Source organism: Nycticebus coucang, chromosome 6 (genome assembly GCF_027406575.1).
Source record: "Nycticebus coucang isolate mNycCou1 chromosome 6, mNycCou1.pri, whole genome shotgun sequence".
NCBI classification, from domain to species: domain Eukaryota; kingdom Metazoa; phylum Chordata; class Mammalia; order Primates; family Lorisidae; genus Nycticebus; species Nycticebus coucang.
Window position 1 is genome coordinate 100390229 of NC_069785.1, and position 19718 is coordinate 100409946.

General features: G+C 46.0%; 1 protein-coding gene across 1 annotated transcript in view; it reads right to left on the reverse strand.

The window, feature by feature from the left end:
• The window catches only part of HOMER2 (homer scaffold protein 2), a 111764-nt gene extending 98325 nt beyond the window's left edge, over positions 1 to 13439 (reverse strand). The window contains exon 1 of the mRNA XM_053596205.1: positions 13253 to 13439. Within this exon, the coding sequence (XP_053452180.1) occupies positions 13253 to 13257 (5 nt within the window). The 5' untranslated portion in view covers positions 13258 to 13439. The remainder of the gene's footprint in view (positions 1 to 13252) is intronic.
• Between the last annotated feature and the right edge of the window lie 6279 nt (positions 13440 to 19718).

Here is a 19718-nt window from a genome sequence, read left to right on the forward strand (position 1 = left end):
GGTCCCACCAATCACCCTCCCTCTACCTCTATCCTCCCCGCTTCCCTCCCTTCCTATCCCCTTTCCCCATATTCTTGGGCTATAATTTCATATGAAAGCTATAACTTGGTTTTATAGTAGGGCTGAGTACATTGGATACTTTTTCTTCCATTCTTGAGATACTTTGCTAAGAAGAATATGTTCCAGCTCCATCCATGTAAACATGAAAGAGGTAAAAATCTCCATCCTTTTTAAGGCTGCATAACATTCCATGGTGTACAACATATACAATTTATTAATCCATTTGTGGGTCGATGGGCACTTGGGCTTCTTCCATGATTTAGCAATTATGAATTGGGCTGCAATAAACATTCTGCTACAAATATCTTGTTATAATGTGATTTTTGGTCTTCTGGATATATACCTAGTAGAGGAATTATAGGATTGAATGGCAGGTCTATTTTTAGATCTCTAAGTGTTCTCCAAACATCTTTCCAAAAGGAACATATTAGTTTGCATTCCAACCAACAGTGTAGAAGTGTTCCCTTTCTCCACATCCACGCCAACATCTCTGGTTTTGGGATTTTGTGATGTGGGCTAATCTTACTGGAGTTAGATGATATCTCAAAGTAGTTTTTTTTTTTTTTTTTTATTAAATCATAGCTGTGTACGATAATGCGATCATAGGGCACCATACACTGGTTTTATGGACTGTTTGACACATTTTCATCACATTGGTTAACATAGCCTTCCTGGCATTTTCTTAGTTACTGTGTTAAGACATTTATATTCTACATTTACTAAGTTTCACATGTACCCTTGTAAGATGCACCACAGGTGTAATCCCACCAATCACCCTCCCTCCACCTACCTCTCCCCTCCCGCCCCTCCCTCTCCCCCGTCCCCATATTCTTAGGTTATAACTGGGTTATAGCTTTCATATGAAAGCCATAAATTAGTTTCATAGTAGGGCTGAGTACATTGGATACTTTTTCTTCTATTCTTGAGATACTTTACTAAGAAGAATATGTTCCAGCTCCATCCATGTAAACATGAAAGAGGTAAAGTCTCCATCTTTCTTTAAGGCTGCATAATATTCCATGGTGTACATACACCACAATTTATTAATCCATTCGTGGATCGATGGGCACCTGGACTTTTCCCATGACTTAGCAATTATGAATTGGGCTGCAATAAACATTCTGCTACAAATATTTCTGTTATAATGTGATTTTTGGTCTTCTGGGTATATACCTAGTAGAGGAATTATAGAATTGAATGGCAGATCTATGTTTAGATCGCTAAGTGTTCTCTAAACATCTTTCTAAAAGGAACGTATTAATTTGCATTCCCACCAGCAGTGTAGAAGTGTTCCCTTTTCTCCACATCCACGCCAACATCTCTGGTCTTGGGATTTTGTAATATGGGGTCATCTTACTGGAGTTAGATGATATCTCAAAGTAGTTTTGATTTGCATTTCTCTGATGATTAAGGATGATGAGCATTTTTTCATATGTCTGTAGGCCGTGCGCCTGTCTTCTTCAGAGAAGTTTTTCTTCAAGTCCCTTGCCCACCCTGAGATGAGATCACTTGTTCTTTTCTTGCTAATATGTTTGAGTTCTCTGTGGATTCTGGTTATTAAACCTTTGTTGGAGACATAACCTGCAAATATCTTCTGCCATTCTGAGGGCTGTCTGCTTGCCTTACTTACCGTGTTCTTGGCTGTGCAGAAGCTTTTTAGTTTGATCAGGTCCCAGTAATGTATTTTTGGTGTTACTTCAATTGCCTGGGGGGTCCTCCTCATAAAATATTCACCTAGGCCGATTTCTTCAAGTGTTTTCCCTGAACTTTCTTCTAGTATTTTTACAGTTTCATGTCTTAAGTTTAAATCTTTAATCTAGTGAAAGTCTATCTCAGTTAATGGTGAAAGGTATGGTCCAGTTTCAGTCTTCTACAGGTTGCCAGCCAGTTCACCCAACACCATTTGTTAAATAGGGAATCTTTTCCCCATTGAATATTTTTAAACATTAAAATGTTTTAAATGTTTTTAAAAACCACTGAATGGTTTTTAATTAGTCAAAGATCAAATAACGGTAAGTAGCTGGGTTCATCTCTTGGTTCTCTATTCTGTTCCATACATCTACCTCTCTGTTTTTGTGCCAGTATCATGCTGTTTTGATCACTACAGATTTATAGTATAGTCTGAGGTCTGGTAGCATGATTCCTCCTTCTTTGTTTTTATTTCTGAGAAATGTCTTGGCTATTTGAGGTTTTTTTCTGATTCCATATAAAACGAAGTATTATTTTTTTGAGATCTTTAAGTATGACAGCAGAGCTTTAATAGGGATTGCATTAAAATTGCATATTGCTTTGGATAGTATGGACATTTTAACAATGTCGATTCTTCCCATCCATGAGCATGGTATGTTTTTCCATTTGTTAACTTCTTCAGCTATTTCTTTTCTTAGAGTTTCATAGTTCCCTTTATAGAGATCTTTCACATCCTTCGTTAGATAAACTCCCAAATATTTCATCTTCTTTGGCAGTACTGTGAACAGAATAGAGTCCTTGACTGTTTTTTCAGCATGACTATTGTTGGTATATATAAAGGCTACTGATTTATGAGTGTTGATTTTGTAACCTGAGATGCTGCTGTATTCCTTGATCACTTCTAAGAGTTTTGTAGAATAGAGCAATTTTTGTGAAACCAGGAATAAGTTAAAAATTTGTGTTATTTTCAAATATGAGTTCTGTCATGGAACCAGTGCAGCACAGACAGCTTGAGATGTCAAGGAAGCATTTGGGAAGGACGCAGCTGATGAATGCACAGTATGCTGCTGGTTTGAGAAGTTCTATTCTGGTGATTTTAATCTCGACAATGCATAGGTGACCTGAGACCAAGGTGGATAATGATGAGCTGGAAACTGCAGTGGAAGCGCGTCCGTCTCAACCTACACATGATTAGCAGCAAGGTTTGACGTCACTGTTCCAATGATACTGGACCATCGAAACATGTCAGCAAGGTAAAGAAGCTGGAGAGGTGGGTTCCATGTGTATTAAACAAGTATCAGAAGAGACATCATCTCAAAACTTACTTCTTTTTGCTCTCACAACATAAAGGTAACTCATTTCTACACTGTATTGTTATGTGTGATAAAATGGATTCTTTTTGACAATCGCAAATGTTTGGCACAATGGCTAGATAAAGATGAAGTGCCAAAACACAGTCCAAAATTGAGTATTCATCAAAACAGCTAATCATGTCTGTTTGTTGGTCCAGCACTGGTATTATTTACTTCATGAAACCTGGCCAGTTGATTATAGGAGATGTCTACTGCAACCAACTGGATGGCACAATGAGAATGCTTGTGATTAAGCAGCTGACATTGGTCAATAGAGACAGGCCGATCCTCCTGCAAGACAGCACTGTCACACAAACAATGCTACTCAAACTGCGGAAGCTGGACTTGGAACCCGTCATCCACTGTATTCACCAAAACTTACACCCTCTGACTACCACTTCTTCTAGGCTCGGACCACTTCTTGGATCAGGAAAAATATGCAGTTCTCAACAAAGTATGGAAAATGTATTTTGTGATTTCATTGCCACTTGCTCTCAAGGCTTCTCCACTGCTTACGTGTGTACTTTGATTAACTTGCTGCTCTAGGTTGAGACATAATTAACTGTGCTTTTGATTTGAAATTGGACATTTCATATTTAATGATCTAATACATGGGTCACTATGAAAGTAAATAATCAAATGAAGGTTCCATGACCAGCAACACAAATCCCTAGTCTGATGTCACCATGGGTGGAAACCCTCCCTTTTGTCCACAATTGTGCCTCCCCATGAAAGCAACTGGTTGGCAGACTGGTTTTCTTATCCACACCTATAGCTTGCCTCTCCTGATCTTCTAGGTCATCTGGCTGCTGATATTCTTCCACCTGCACCACCAGACAGGCTTGGCAAAACCAGGCGACATTTCGCAGGGCAAGCTCATATTGTCTGAGTCACCCAATGACAGAGGTTGCCTCTGGCTCTGCTCAGGCCTGGGAGCAAAGGTGGCTACAGAGAGGCTGGAGATGCAGGGAGTACCTGAGGGGACCAAGGATGAGGGGGTGGGCCACCTAACTCCAGGAGATCCCTAACGGCAATCTCCCACCCAAGGAAAACACAATGGTGACGACCAGCTTGGCCACCATTTACTGAGCACTTAACACGTCAGGCACTCTGCTAAATACTCATTTTCTATATAATCACCTCTATCTTTAAGAAATGGGGACAATGAAGCTTAGAGAGATAAAATGACTTGTCTAAGTCCACACAGCCAGCCAAGACCCAGGAGGGCTGGCCTGGCTGTACTCACCATCCTTCCCAGCCCCTCACAACATGGTAGCCCTCCATGACAACAGACTCACCAATCGTGAGACAGCCAAGTCTACCCGGAGTCGGAATTCCTGGAGGGATTAGAGAGCTCTTCCTCACACCAACTGAGCTAAAACATGCCTCGACACCATTTCCACCAGGAGCTCCTTTTCCTCCCCTTTGGAACAGACTGTTTCTTCTCCCCATGAGGACTTTTTCTGTCACTCCCTCCCTCAGGACAGAAGCCAAAGCAACTCTCCTTTTCTCTCTTCACCTAAGCAACTCCAATTAAGAGCTTTCCCAATTAAAGATCCCAAAGAAAGCTAATACCTAGGCAGTGGGGTCTGCAGCATTCCTCACTAATTAGGTCCCCCAGGATGCCCCACCCCAAAATCCACAGACAAGATTCCCCCAGAGCTAAAGGAGGACAAGGGGTGGCGTGGGCTCGGCCTGCCCCTGGCTGGTGATCTTGACTAAGATTTCCCCAGGCAAGGCAAAGAAGGAATCTCTGAGAGCCCCATGCCCAATGGGGACCCAGCCTTGCTCTGACCTTCCTTTCCTGGGAGCTGCTCAAGCACTAACACGTGGCTCTCAGGCTGGCCCCTCTGGCTGTAGAACCAGCCTCATGCTGACCTTCCTTTCCAGGGAGCTGCTAGAGCCCTAATGCATGGCTCTCAGGCTGGCCCCTCTGGCTGTGGCAACACCTTGTACTCAGCTCCTCTGCATAGGGGTGGGGACTTCACTGTCCCCAACCCCTTAGAAGAATAATAATGACTATCAACCAGACTCATGAATAAAAATGTTTTTGAAAAAAAAACTCTCTAGTCTTTGACAAATGTCTAAATGTGTTCCCCACAAGCATATTTTTATTCTAACAAGCTAATTTGAAATATAATTTAAATAAATTCTTCCAGAAGGATACCATATGACTAACAGACCCTGGTAGCAGAACTACAGGAGCCTGCACAATGCGTTCAGAGAGGCTCCCACCCTCCGCACCCCCCTCCACACACACACACACACCACGAACCTGGATCCTGAGGCCAGTTTTCACCTCTGCACCTCCAAATACTCCTGGGGGCAGCCTGTGTGTGCTACACCTAGAAAATGCAGACTCAGTGCGGAAAAGACCAGGGTACTAAAACCCATGCAAATGAGAGGCTTCTTGCCCCAATTCCTCTAAATGGTTCTTTTTGCTCAATTTATTTTCATGGGGAAAATAAGCAAAGTCTAACTAACTCTTAAGATCAGGACTTCATGCACCAGAGATTTCTAATATTCTGAAAAATGTCTTTTTTCTATTGTAACTAAGCTATTTGACTGCTGTTCATGTCACATTGGACAAAGATGAAGGAAGTTTTTCTTGTCCAATGGAAAGGGAGTCCTGGCCCTCACCCCTACCCCATGCACCAATGGGCAGTTCTCCCAAGGTTTGAGAGGTCTGCGCAGGATGAAGTGACATTTCACTGGATCTGCCCAACGTTTGGTATTTTTAAAAAATTTGCCTTCCAACTACAGCAGGGAATGTAATACCCTCCTTTGTATTATGTCCCTGACAACCCTCTCTTTCAAGGAGGGGTGATCTAGACCAGACGAAAAGCCTCTGTAACAGAAGGGAGCCTTCCAGGTGTGGACATGGGGGCTTTCTGCTTGCAAAGACTCTTCTCGTCTATCTTAAAGCACAACTATTCTGCCCTGATATTTCCAAACAAGGAGAAGCAATTTGAGCAGCTGGGTATCAGTCCACCAACCAGCCTTAGCAACAATGAATCCTTGATGTTCTTACCAAGAGACACTGAGAAGCGTGACTCACCCCAAATTACACAGGCACTGCAAATTACCCAACGGTAATTGTGATCTTGGTCTCCCCTACCATTTTTTCCTTCAGTAATTCATTTAAAGAAACAACTGCTTTAAGAATTGTCAAAATGTCTTAAAAAGAAAAAAAAGAAGAAGACTGTCTTGTTCTAGAAAGGATTTAAGGAGGTTTACAAAGATATATAAATTTAGCAAAATGACAAACTAGAAGTAGGTGTGGATTTAAATGATGATGTATTTTTATATTTATTGGCATACAAAGATGTCCACTCCATATATTTTAAGTTGAAAAAATGATGTTATAAAACAAGTGTATAAAATGATTCCATTTTTTTAAAAATATATTTACTCTTTGTAGACATACATCTAGACACAGAGCAGACATATATACAAGGAAAAAAGCAAAAAGAGAAGACAGTAAATGCTGACAGAGGTTGTCCCTAAGAGGTGGGAAGACAATTTTCACTTCCTTCTTTATGCTGTTACTTTTTAGTATGAACATGGAATATTTTTATCATTAGAAAAAAATCAAAGCATATCTTCATTTTTTAACTTAAAAAGGTGAGGAGAAAGGGTTAAGGCAAACAAGGGTAAGGGCCATGAAACTGAGTGAGGAGTAAAGGTAACGGATGAGGTCTGACAGATCTGCTAAGGGCAACCACATCTTTGGCTCCCAACAGAAAAGATACCTAATAATTTAAACAAATCACTGAGTCCGTTAAACAAAAGCAAACCACTTGCTCTGCTCAGGGTCTTTGTCAGATGACTGTGTTCAAGCAGCAAATGTGCCTTTTACTCTGTCCTGACAACCCTCAAGACCAGGAATTTCGAGGCTGTTTCCAACAAGAATAGCATCTCCCAACATAAAGTTCAGCCCAAAGACATAATCTGGCCATTGCTGCCCCCTTTACCTGCTTCTTCCACACCTCTCACTCATTCTTCAACCACATCAGCCTCCTCATTGTTCCCTGAACAAGCCACGCTCCTGTCTCAGGACCTTTGCACATGCTGTCCCACTGCCAGAAACATTCTCACCCCACACGCCCACAGAACTCCCTGTCCTCCTTCCTTCAGGCTTTAATGCTCCTTGTCAGTGAAGCCTTCTAATCCAATCCCCTATCTAAAATCCCTGGTCTACGGCAACATTGTCTAGTCCACTTCCATATCCTTACTGTTATCTAATAAACTATGCTTTCTACATGGAAAAGTCAACCCAAGAGAGCCTTCTCTCACGAGTATCCACTCATTCGGTCAGCACATACTAACTTAGTGCCTATGCCAGCCCACATTCTTTGTTAGGGAGATGGTTTTCTAAACGAGTCAGGGTGACCCTAAATGCTAATAGCCCTTTAGCATCTTTGCCTAGTACACTGGGGCATCTTGCCTAAATTCCCCCAATAAATGAACACCCTACCACCACTCTAACATGCTATGGAACATAACATTTTGTGCAAGCTCACAGTGTTTCCCACACAAAGCTGGTCCTTGTGCATGTGCTCAGTCTCCCAGGAGGGCAGGGACTACCCTCAGGTCTGCTCACCCTCAGATCCCAAGAGCACTCACCAAATGCCTTGTAGATAAAGGTGCTGACTGAATTTAGCTCAGAGCATTTAAAAACCCATAGGACGGAAGAAGACAAATCCACCTCCATGTATCTGAGAGACTATATCTATTTTCTTTCACCAACTCAAACCCAAAGAAACGCCTTGTAACTTGTTGGAACTACACAGTCTGGTGTGATTCAGGAAGAATGGAAAATTAAAGAAGGAATAAACATCAAAAGAAAGCTAATCAGTCTGGAGCACCGAAAGGCTGCCCGAGGTATCAGATAACCAAGATTGTGGCATCCTTACCTTGGCTGAACAAAATAAATGAGTGTAAAATGAAACCAAACAGTAACACAGTAATCTTGTTTGTAAACAATGACAGAATCAGCTAAAAGTCACACCAGCAGACAAACTGGCTTTTCTGTAGGCCTTTTGCAGGCCAGTAAAAAGATAATTTATAGCCCCAATACTCAAATGACAGCAGACAGCCTGCAAATTAACCCCTGTTACTATAAAAGTTAAATGGATTGCTTCAGCATTAAAAGAAAAGTACATCCAAATGTGATCTCTTTCTCTCTTGGCCCTTGCAACTCCCAATTAAATAAGCTATGTGAAAGGTAATCCCCAAATTATCACAACTTCCAGGCCAGCATCCAAGAAAGGCTGCCCACCACATTCAAATATTAACTCAATCAAAAATTATTTATTGGGGCCTATTGGTGCCAGATGCTACATTAGGGCTTGGGAGACTCTGGTGAAAAACATAGGGCCATATCCTTGCAGGATGCTATTGGGGGAAGACCGACGACAAATAAGTAAGCAAAGCTCACCTGGTTACAGGTGTGCAGTGACCAGTAACTGTAGGAAACAAAGGTCAGGCTGGGTTAGAGCATTGTGAGAGTGGGTGTTCTGCACAGATGCTCAGGAAGACCCTGAGCAGGTAACCTTGATGCCTAAAGGGACAGGAAGGGGAGGAGGAAGGTACTGGAGAGACAGGGTGAGTGTATTCCAAAATTAGAGGAAACAGTGAGTCTAAGGACCCCAGGCAGGACGAGAAAAGGAAAGGAGCCATGTTAGTGGGATGCAGAGAGTGACACAGCAGTGTGGCCGGAGGACCTGGAGACTGGGCAGAGGCCAGCACCTTGTCAGATGGAGGTATGTAAGGAGAGAGACATGATCTGATTTGTAATTTTATTTTATTTTATTATTATTATTTTTTGAGACAGAATCTACTATGTCACTGTGGGTAGAGTGCTGTGGCATCATAGCTCACAACAACCTCTAACTCTTGTGCTTAAGTGATTCTCTTGCCTCAGCCTCCCAAGTAGCTGGGACTACAGGCACCCACCACAATGCCTGTCTATTTTTTGTTGCAGTTGTCATTGTTGTTTAGCTAGCCCGGGCCAGGTTTGAACTCACCAGCCTCAGTGTATATGGCCGGCGCTGTAGCCACTATGGTGGATCACAGGGTCACTGACTGGGATGGGGAAGACAGAGGGAAGGAATATAGAGGGCTCTATGTACAGATGGAGTTGGAAGCCCTGAGAAAGGTCTGTGTTAGACATAAAAACATAGGAGTCATTTGCCTGTGGATAGTGTTTACAGCCCCAGGGGCTGACAGAGCATCACCTAGGAAGAGAGCATTGACAGAGCAAGGGACCAGGATCAGTCCCGAGGCACCTCCATCTCTGGGAATCAGATAAAGGAGAAGCAACCAGCAGGGAGACCACAAAGGAGCATTCAGGAATGTAAGAGGAAAGCCAGGAGAGCACAGAAGCAGAGGGGCTGAGAGAGGCCTTGTTTCATGGAGGCTGGAGTGGCCATTTGTAGGGAATGCTGCTGAGAGGTGGGGCAAGCTGAGGGCAGAGATCTGACAACACATGGCCATCTGTCCCTGGCAGTTTAGGCTCAGAGGTGGGGCCTGAAGCCAGGCTGTAAAGTGTGGAGGGTAAACAAATGGCAGGAGAAAAACGTGAATATGGCCAATGGACTTGCATGTATCTTTTGAGATGTTTTCAGGTGAAGGGGAGCAGAGAAGTAGAATGGACGCAGGAAAGGGATGCAGGACAGATGGAGAAGCTCAAGCCACACTGTCTAATCTAGCGGCCACCAGGTCGTGTCCTCAGCAATGTGAATAGTTCCATGGGACCCTGCTGTACTAATACATGCTCCTATACTGATGCAAAAGACGCCGGAGTGAGAAGAGGTTAGAAGGAGAGATATTCTCTGAAAAGGTAAGGGGTGGGATGCAGCCTACCCAGGAGGAGTGGGCCTCCAGTAGGACAGGACAGTCACCCATCAAAGCAGGTGCTTTGGGATGGGTATGGGACCTCCCATTTCATTTTGAAATTTGATCCAAATGTTGGAGGTGGAGCCCAACTGGAGATGTCCGTCAAGGGGACAGGAGTCCCTCGCGTATACAGTAATACCCTCCCTGTGGAAGTGGAGTGAGTTCTCACTCTCAGTCTCATGAAAGCAGGTTATTGAGCAGAGTCTGACACCTCGCCCTTCTCTGTGCTTCCTCCCCCACGTGATCTCTACACACACCAACTCCCCTTCACCTGCCGCCCTGAGTGGAAGCACCCTGAGGACCCGCCAGATGCTGGTGCCATGCTTCTTGTACTGCCTGCAGAACCCTGAGCCAAATATACCTCTTTAGAAATTACCCAGCCTCAAATATTCCTTTATAGCAACAGAAAGGGACCGAGACAACAGGCAAGTAGGAGAAGGTAATAGCAGCTGCCACCTGGACTAGGCAGTGGGTCAGAAAGACCCCAGGCCAGGGCCCTGGGTCTGTAACTCTTATTTTGTCAATGAAACGGGGTATGCACAGGGAGGAGGAGAGAGCCTGAAAAGGGAAGTGTGAAATAGTTGCCTTGGGGAGCAAGAATGCAAACTCACTGGAGAAACCACACACTTAACACAGAACACTTCACAGAAGAGAAGTGGGAAACAGCAGTGAACATTTAAAGAAAAGCATCTTAGGTGGGGAGAGGTAAACTCAGGTTGTTTTTTTTCGTTAATTAAATCCTGCTTGTATCTGCACAGTAGAGCCATGATGAGAGTATACGGCCACGGCAAGGTTTTCCACTGGCTGCCCTTTCTTGGTTCTTCCCCCTCACCCTACTCAACTCTCAGAAAGGATGACATTGGTTCTATTTTCAGTTAAAATGGCCACCTCCACCCTCCTCTATCTGAACTGCTTACCCAACCCTTAGCTTCATCTCAATTTACAACCATGGCTTGTACATTCAAGTAAATTATAGAAGAGCAGATATATTAAAAATGGCAGAGGTAGCTAGGAGTCACAAACCAGCTGTTACTTACAAAAAGTGAGTAATATTTACCATTTACTGGAGGATATTAAAATTACATGAAAGACAGATCCTTGTTTAAACAAAATCCCCAAACTAATCCTCCCTGGTTTTTCACAGACAAAAATTATTTTCTGACATTTTCTTTAAGCTTTTATGAGTAAACATTTTCATTTCCACAGAACTATTTGATCTCAACCACAGAGTTTCAATATTTGTTTTTGATAATGCAAGTGTGCTGGGTTGGTTTTGTACTGGCTGGGGGGAGGGAGGGCTGGAGAGAGAGTTAAAATTACCAGATCCCTTTTATCTTCCTTCTTGAGACCTATATTTTCCAACTCCTCCTTCCCATACATTTTTTTTTTTTTTAGAGACAAAGTCTCACTTTGTTGCCCTTGATAGAGTGCGGTGGCATCACAGCTCACAGCAACCTCCAGCTCTTAAGTGAATCTCTTGCCTCACCCTCCCCAGTAGCTGGGACTACAGGCACCTGCCACAACGCCTAGCTATTTTTTTGTTGTTGCAGTTTGGCTGGGGCCGGGTTCAAACCCCCCCCCCTCCATATATGGGGCTGGCGCCCTACTCACTGAGCCACAGGTGCTGCCCCATACTTTTCTTTTTTTGCAGTTTTTGGCGGGGGCTGGGTTTGAACCCACCACCTCCGGCATATGGGGCCGGCGCCCTACTCTTTTGAGCCACAGGTGCAGCCCCCCCATACATTTTTTTTTTTAAGTATGAAATCTGAGAACCTCAAAGATCACTGTTACCCACTGTTCAAAGATCAGCCCTTTCATAGTTCCCCAAGGATTCACTGGAAATATTACAGAAGAGCTGCCTCCCAGCTAAGGGTGCCTGGTAAGATCACCCACCATTCCTGCAGATCTGGTGGGCACAGAGGTCATCAGCAAACTTCCTCTGCCTGCCTTCCTCACTCCTCTCTGGTGCCCTGTCCAGCCCGTGTTGCTCACAATTCTCACACTTGCACCTCTCAAAATTCCTCTTGGCCTATGCCTCCAAATACTCGGCAGTCCCCCATTCCCTGGCTAAGTAAGTCTCAGTGGGTAAAATGACTGCAGAAACTTAACCTGGAGTAAGATGCAATAAAGCCACTGACCCACGGGGGCTGCGGTAGGCCACCAGGACAATGTGGCCCTTCCACTACACCACTGCCTTCTCATGCCCCATCCCTCCCAAACAGGAAAGCAAGATCTCTAGACCAACCCAGCAGAAGTATTTGGGTCCGGTGAAGTTCTGTTTGCAAACGCCACGCTCAGTAGCGGAGGACAGATTCAGGGGCTCTGGTTCACCTATTCGCCCCGATGCCCACAGTCAGGGCCTTGCCTCTACTGCTCATTGAATGTCCCCCTTCTACAAATGCTCTTTAGCTAACTACTTTGAGCGTTTCCTGCTCTGTAAAACGGGCAGAAGTCCAGTTCCCTGGATATGCGCACACCACCGCCGTGTGCTCACACCAGGTGGGCAGATGGAAGGAGTTAATTGTGTTATTAGCACAGCGGCTCGGCTCCCTGACTCACAGCGCCTACTGCTTAGACGCCGAGGGGAAAGCAATCCTGCTTTTCAATTACTTGATATACTCAGAAGCATTAGTCACTCGGGCAGAGAGTACTTCAACTTCACTCCCGAGCATCTACCCGGTTATTTCGCCTCGCCGCCGCCTCGCCTGGCTCCTCACCGGCTGTCCCCACCTTCAGCCATCTCACCGCAGATCCCAACTGCACTACTCCTACGCCGGAGGTTCAGTACGGTTTGATGTGTCCCCTTTCCAGGAAAACTTCGATTTCCGTTTTAGTTGTAATAAATCCAGTCGTGGAGAACGACAAACTGCTCCTCACACTCACACACAGGCCCTGGAGAAGGTCTTGCCCGGGGGCGAGGGGACCGCGGAACAACGGAGCGCGGAAGCCGGCGAGGGTACCGGTGCTGCCAGAAGCCCGCTCCCCGCACGGCTGGGGGAGAAGGGCCGCGGGCTCCGGGCAAAAAGTGGGCGGCCAGGCCTGTCCTGCGGGGGTCGGCGCGCCCAGGCCGGGCTGTCGGAGGGCGCAGATCGGCGGCCCCAGGCTCCCCGCGCCGGCCGTGCGCTCCCTCCCGGCTGGGGAAGGCAGTGGCTGCCTGGGGGCTCCGAGCCTGGCACGCGAGCCGCGGCCCCGCAGCCCCTCCGGGGAGCGCGCAGGGTGCGCGCAGGGTACGCGCGGCGCGGCTCACTCACCCCATCTCCGGCGCAGCTCCGGCGGCCGCTCCGACGGGGCCTCTCGCGGTCGCTCTCCGCCTGCTCGGCAGCCGCTCCCCGTGCGGCACATGCAGCGGCCAGTGCGCGCCCGGCTCAGCCCCGGCGCCGCTCCATTCCGCCGGGCTGCTCGGCTCCTGCTGCCGCCGCCGCCAAGCGCGGGCGGGCGGGGGCTGGGCGGCCGCCGGCTGGGCGGCCGCGCTCGGGCGGTGCCCGCCCCGCCCCCGCCGGGCTCCTCCCACCCCACCCCCTAGATCTCCCGCTCCCGCTCCCGCCCCCTCCGGTTCTCATCTCCGAGCTCCCACTCCGCCGGGCCCCCTGCCCGGCTCCTTACATAACCTCGGGGACCTCGGGCCGCGGCGCTGTATGCGGCTTACTCCCCACCCCGCCACGCGGTAGCTTCCGCTCTCTTGGGCAACCCCTTTCTCCTCACCAACCCTGCGCTGGCTCTCCCCGCCCCTAGCCGCCCCGGGGGCCTGGCGCTGCGCCCCAGCATCCCACCTGCTGAACTGCAAGTCCCACTCGCAGCTGGTAGGGACTCTGGAGCTACCTTTAGTTTGCAGATGAAGGAACCGAGGCCTGGGAAGGGTAAGTGATTTGCCCAAGGTCACACGTTCACATAGAGCCCAGGTCTCCAGAATCCGAGATGGGCATGGCCATGCCCTTCCTTGAAGCCCATCTTCACCTTCCTGCACATTGCCAGGCCAGGTGGCCTTAGCTTGGCAGCCACCATGAAATTCCAAAAGCTGACGTGGCAGGAAGGATCGATCCTACAACCCATAGCAGGTGCTCTGGGTTCTTGCCTGGGTGAAGATGGATGGGGGCTCCCAAGTGGAGCACCACCAGTTTTAAGAAAGCTCCAACAGGGCTTCATTCTTAGAGCAAAGAAAACTGGGATAGCAAAAGTGGAACTTGAAGAGCAGGCTCTCTTAATCCCATTTACATCTATCAGGTCCCGCATCCCTTCCATAGGGTGGCACTGGCACTAAACTAACTTTCGTTCCCCTCTGGGCTTCCACAGGATCATCTGTTGAGAACACACTGCCCACAGTAAAAAGTCACAGGACAAGCAGATAGCGAGCAGGGCCACCACTCCAACCCTTACCTTACCTCTGATCCCCCTGATACCCTCACAGGGGCACCAGCCCTCTCCCAGTCTGCTTCACACTGTGGTTAGTAATTTCTTGAGTACTATCTGATTGAGTTATTCTTTTCTTCAGTGGTTTTCTTCCCACTGTCCTTGGGATAGGAACAAAATACAGAAAATGCATCTGTGAGGCTCTGCCCTATCAGGCCTGCACCACCCTTTCCAGCCTTCTGTCCTCCCACTTTCCACCTTGCTCTCTGCACTCTAGCCAGCTCACCATCCTTTCAGCCCCAGGAGCTTTGCACATCCTCTTATCTCAGCTGGGGAAGATTTCTATCCTGTCCTGTCACTCGGAGTCTCTTGCCCTAATCTGAGTTGAACTGTTACTTACTTTGGAAGTTTTACCTATGCCCTGGATGAGAAATTGTGAGCTCTCATATTTTTTCTTCAGTGCACTTACTGTTTGTATTATATAGTTATGAAATTACACATCTGCAGACTCCTATGAAGCCATGTCTTTTTGCTCATCAGTGTATCCCCAGTGCCTAGAATTGCGCCTGAAAATCCTTCATAAATGTTTGTTGAATGCTTGAACACACAAACAGGCCAGGCCATAGAGCAGTGATTTTCAGCCAGTGTGCCATGGCACACTGGTATGCTGCGAAAGGTTTTAAAGATCAGTAATTAAATTATTTTTGAAAGAAGTTCAAAGCACAGTAAGTATATTCTTTCTTACGCTTTTTTATCAACTTAATTTAAGTGTACTGCAGAAGCTTAACTATAGGTTCAAGTGTGCTATGAGATAAAAAAAAAAAAAAAGTTGAAAAACACTGGCCTACATGCACAACATTGGCCAGGGTCTGTGAGCACAAGTGTGTTTAGAGCCAAAGCTGAGAAGCACTTGATCCTAGAGGAAGTTTATCTACCATGAGCTGAATTCCAAAAACCAGGTTGAATCCAGAATACTTGAGGTGGGAGTATTCCTGTCAGAGTCAAGGGGAGAATAAATAACAGAAATCAGCTCAGCTGGAGTAGGGGTACCTGAGGACAAAGTCTTAATCTGGGGGGGCCAAGTAGTGGCCCAAGCCCTGAATGTGAGTCTCCTTTTGCTCCACTGAGGATAGAAAGGGCACACTGCATTACTGTGGCAAGATAATGGGACAAAGCCTCTCCTCTGGGGTGAGGAGAGAAAACAGAGATCAGACAAGATTTGGAAATGGGTGCCCCTCCAATTTCTGACAGCCACCACTGTAGGGAGCAGTCTCTATTCTCTCCATTCACCCAATTCCAGGCCCAGGTGGGGTTCTTCTTCTCAGGAGCATTCCCAGGTAACTCTGACACTCAGTCTGACCCAGGGTATCCCTTTCTGGCAGCATTTCCTCATCTTAATTTCCTTATCAGGCCCTATCCATTGAAGCCAATGCAGTCACCCACTTCTGTGGAAAATCCCCCATCACTATGGTCTCCAGGGCCCATTAGTCAAGGGAGATTATTGGTGAGGTCTGTTCTTTCCAGAAGTCTACAGTGAAGGAGAGATTCTGTGCTGGCTGGAGATTGGGGGAAGGCCAAGGAGCATCTTTGTAGGCCAAGAGACTTGGGTGTCCTTTTAGGCTGAGCAAGGATGAGGCTGAAGAGGTGAGAAAGAGGGGTGGCCCTGGAGAAAGCTGGAGAGGATGGACTCTCAGCTTAGGTGGAGGAATTAGCCTTGGCGAGGGGAAGAAGATGCTGGTGGGCTACTTTTTCTAAAGGAAGCAAAGACATCTCCAGAGTATGCATGAGAGAGAGGAGGCAGGGTGGAAGCCAAATTTGAAACACTAGCACTGGGAAAATAAAGGCTGGGAGGCCAGACTTTGACAAGCACAAGCTCGGCGAGTTGGAATGCTTGCCTTTCTGCGCGGGCAGCAGAGGCCTCCAGAATCTGATTGCAGGGCAAAGACAGTCGGTCTGAGGAACATGCGGCAGTCTAACTGGGACGTATCGGATAACTAGGTGGCTCCTCAGAGAGCTATAGCTGGGCCTAGTAACTACAGAGACAGCAGCCCCACATGTGCCCTTCCTCTTCTTTACTGCCTGCTAATCCCCCCAAGCATCCTGGGCAGAGAAGCCCTGCACCCTCTGTGTCTAATAGGGCCCTGGCTTCTTGATTCTCAAGAGTTAGCTCCTGGAGAAATGGCTGATCCTAGGTCTGGGGCAGGGAAAATGCAAGATGCACCTTCAGCATCTTTTACTACCAGAAAGTAAGGAAGAGTTCAAAAAACTAAAGCACAGGGCACAGGAGCCAGTGCAAAGAGCTTCCCATAGCAGAGCTATTTTGATAAACAAAATAAATAACGTTGTATAGGATTATAACCCATACTATGGAATAAATAGGCATGAGTCCATACTAATATAAATTATTGAATATTTACATATTCAATAAGTGGAGAAGAGCCAAACTTTCTTACCATAGATGTTTCCCCCTAGGAGTCTCACTTGTTCCCTCCGTAGAGTCCTATGGTGTCATAGCTCACAGCAACCTCAAACTCTTGGGCTTAAATGAGTCTCTTGCCTCAGCCTCCCAAGTAGCTGGGACTACAGGCGCTCACCACAACGCCCAGCTATTCTGTTGTTGTTGTTGCAGTTGTCATTGTTTAGCAGGCCTGGGCTGGGTTCTAACCCACCAACCTTTGTGTATGTGGCCAGTGCCCTAATCACTGAGCTATGGGCGCCAAGCCAGAGGTGGAGTTTAATACCAGGCCCCCATCACCGTCCACCCACCCCCAGTTGAAGTGTCTTAGTGGTTGCTTCCAAAGAATAGAGCATGGAAAGGGAACAATAGTAACTTTACAGTGGAAAAGCCTGGCAGACCTTGTGCAGTCAAGTAATGCAGGTCAGCCTCACCAGTGATGTCACATGGATATCATGTGACCCTCCAATAGGATGTGATGAGAAGAAGGACATGTCAACTGTGTGATATTTCCCCCAAACCCATAACCTCAGTCTAATCATGAGAAACACATCAGGCGAACCCAAATTGAGAGATGTTCTACAAAACACCTGACCAGGACACCTCAAAACTGTCAAGGTCTTCAATAACAAGAACAGACTAAGAAATTGCTGTGGCCCAGAGGACACCAAAGGGACATAAAGATAAATGCAATGTGGGCTCCTAGAGTATATTCTGGAACAGAAAGAAGAAAACTGGTGAAATCCAAATAAAGTCCGAAGTTTAGTTAATAGTAACATACATATCTTGGTTCCTTAGTTATGAGAGATGTTCCATGGTCATTTAAGATATTGGCAGGAAATTGGCTGAGGATATGACAACTCTGTGTATTATACTGTCTTCACCACTTTTCTCTAAGTCTAAAATTAATCCAAAATAAAAGTTTATTAAAAAAGAAGTAGTCTTAGGAGACTGCTATATTCCAAGTCCTCCATGCAATATGGTCATCAGCAGTGTTAGGAAGGTGAGCATGCAGAATGCTGAGTGAGTAATTCATCAGGTGGTACCTGAGGATTTGAAACTGTTTGAATAAAGGCAAGCCATTGATAGCAGTGTTTTCAATTTTTTTAACTGCAACCTATAATAAGAAATATATTTTACACTGCAGCCAGTACATACTTTGATAATACTCTATTGGTGTAGCTATATAAAATGAAAAAAAAAAAGTTATACAAAAAACTTCTTACCCTTTCACCTGCAGTATGTTCAGTCATTTCCAGTTTTTTGTTTTTTGTTTTTTTTGAGACAGGGTCTTACCTTGTTTCCCAAGTTAGAATATAGTGGCTTCATCACACCTCAAACTCCTGGGCACAAATGAACCTCCTGCCTCAGCCTCCCAAGTAGCTGGGATTACAGGTGTGCACCATCAGGCCCAGTGAATTTTTCTCTTTTTTGTAGAGATGAGGTCTCACTCTTGCTCATGCTGATCTCAAGCTCCTGGCCTCAAGCCATCCTCCCCTCCTGCCTTGGCCTCCCAGAATGCTAGGGTTACAGACATGAGCCACCATGTCCCCTTCGTTCTGTTTTTAAAAGCAGTGCTGTTCGTAACCTACTAAATTGATTTCAAAAGCAATAATCTACACATAATTTTTTTCTATCAATAGCAAAATTAGGCTCAATCATGTACATGCATAATATTATTAGTGTGCTCAGATTCCTGGTATTGCTGGTCCAGGAACTTCAAACATTTTTTTCTTCTACCATAAAAGGTTAAATCTTCCAATTGCATATGAAACTTATTTATTTATTTACTTACTTATTTACTTTTGAGACAGAGTCTCACTCAGTCCCCCTGGGAATGAGTGCCATGGCATCATAGCTCACAACAACCTCAAACTCTTAGGCTCAAGCGATCCTCTTGCCTCAGCCTCCCAAGTCACTGGGACTACAGGCACCTGCCACAACACTATTTTTTTTTTTTTAAGAGTCGGGGGGTCTGACTCTTGCTCAGGCTGGTCTCAAACTCCTGACCACAAACATTCAGCCCTCTTTGGCCTTCCAGAGTGCTGGGATTATAAGCGTGAGCCACCACACCTAGCCGATGTGAAATACTAAGCCATTAATCAAATGGAAAACTGTCAGGTATCAGGCAGCTATTTGATTATATTTGTGAAGACTGTATTTTTTCAACAAATATTGATCACCTACTATATATCTGGCACTGTGTTGGGCATTTGGGATAAAGTGCTGAGGAAAACAGACACAGTCCTGTCATGGAAGTATAAAACCGTATGAAATATATTAATCAGGGCGGTGCCTGTGGCTCAAGGAGTAGGGCGCCGGTCCCATATGCCGGAGGTGGCAGGTTCAAACCCAGCCCCGGCCAAAAAAAAAAAAAAAAAAAAAAAAAAAGAAATATATTAATCAAATAATCACAGAAAGACATAATTATGAATGGTGATCTGTATGAATAAAGGGACCTAATTTCCATGGTCAGGAATGGCTTCTTTGGAGAAACATTTCAGGATCTCAGAAAGAACGTGGGAGGACAGGGGGCCTTGGCAGAGGAAATTGCAAAGGCCCTAAGGAGGAAAGAATTGGATGGTTCTGAAGAACCGGAGAAAGGCCCGTGTGAGTAGAATGCAGTGAGTTTAGCAAAATATGAGATGAGGCAGGAGAAGTATGCTGGGCCCTTGGGCTAGGTTAAAAATTTGGAGTTTAGGCTTAGCGCCGTGGCTCAAGCGACTAAGGTGCCAGCCACATACACCTGAGCTGGCGGGTTCTAATCCAGCCCAGACCCGCCAAACAACAATGGCTGCAACCAAAAAATAGCCAGGTGTTGTGGGCGCTTGTAGTCCCAGCTACTTGGGAGGTGGAGGCAGGAGAATCACTTAAGCCCAGGAGTTGGAGGTTGCTTTGAGCTGTGATGCCACCCA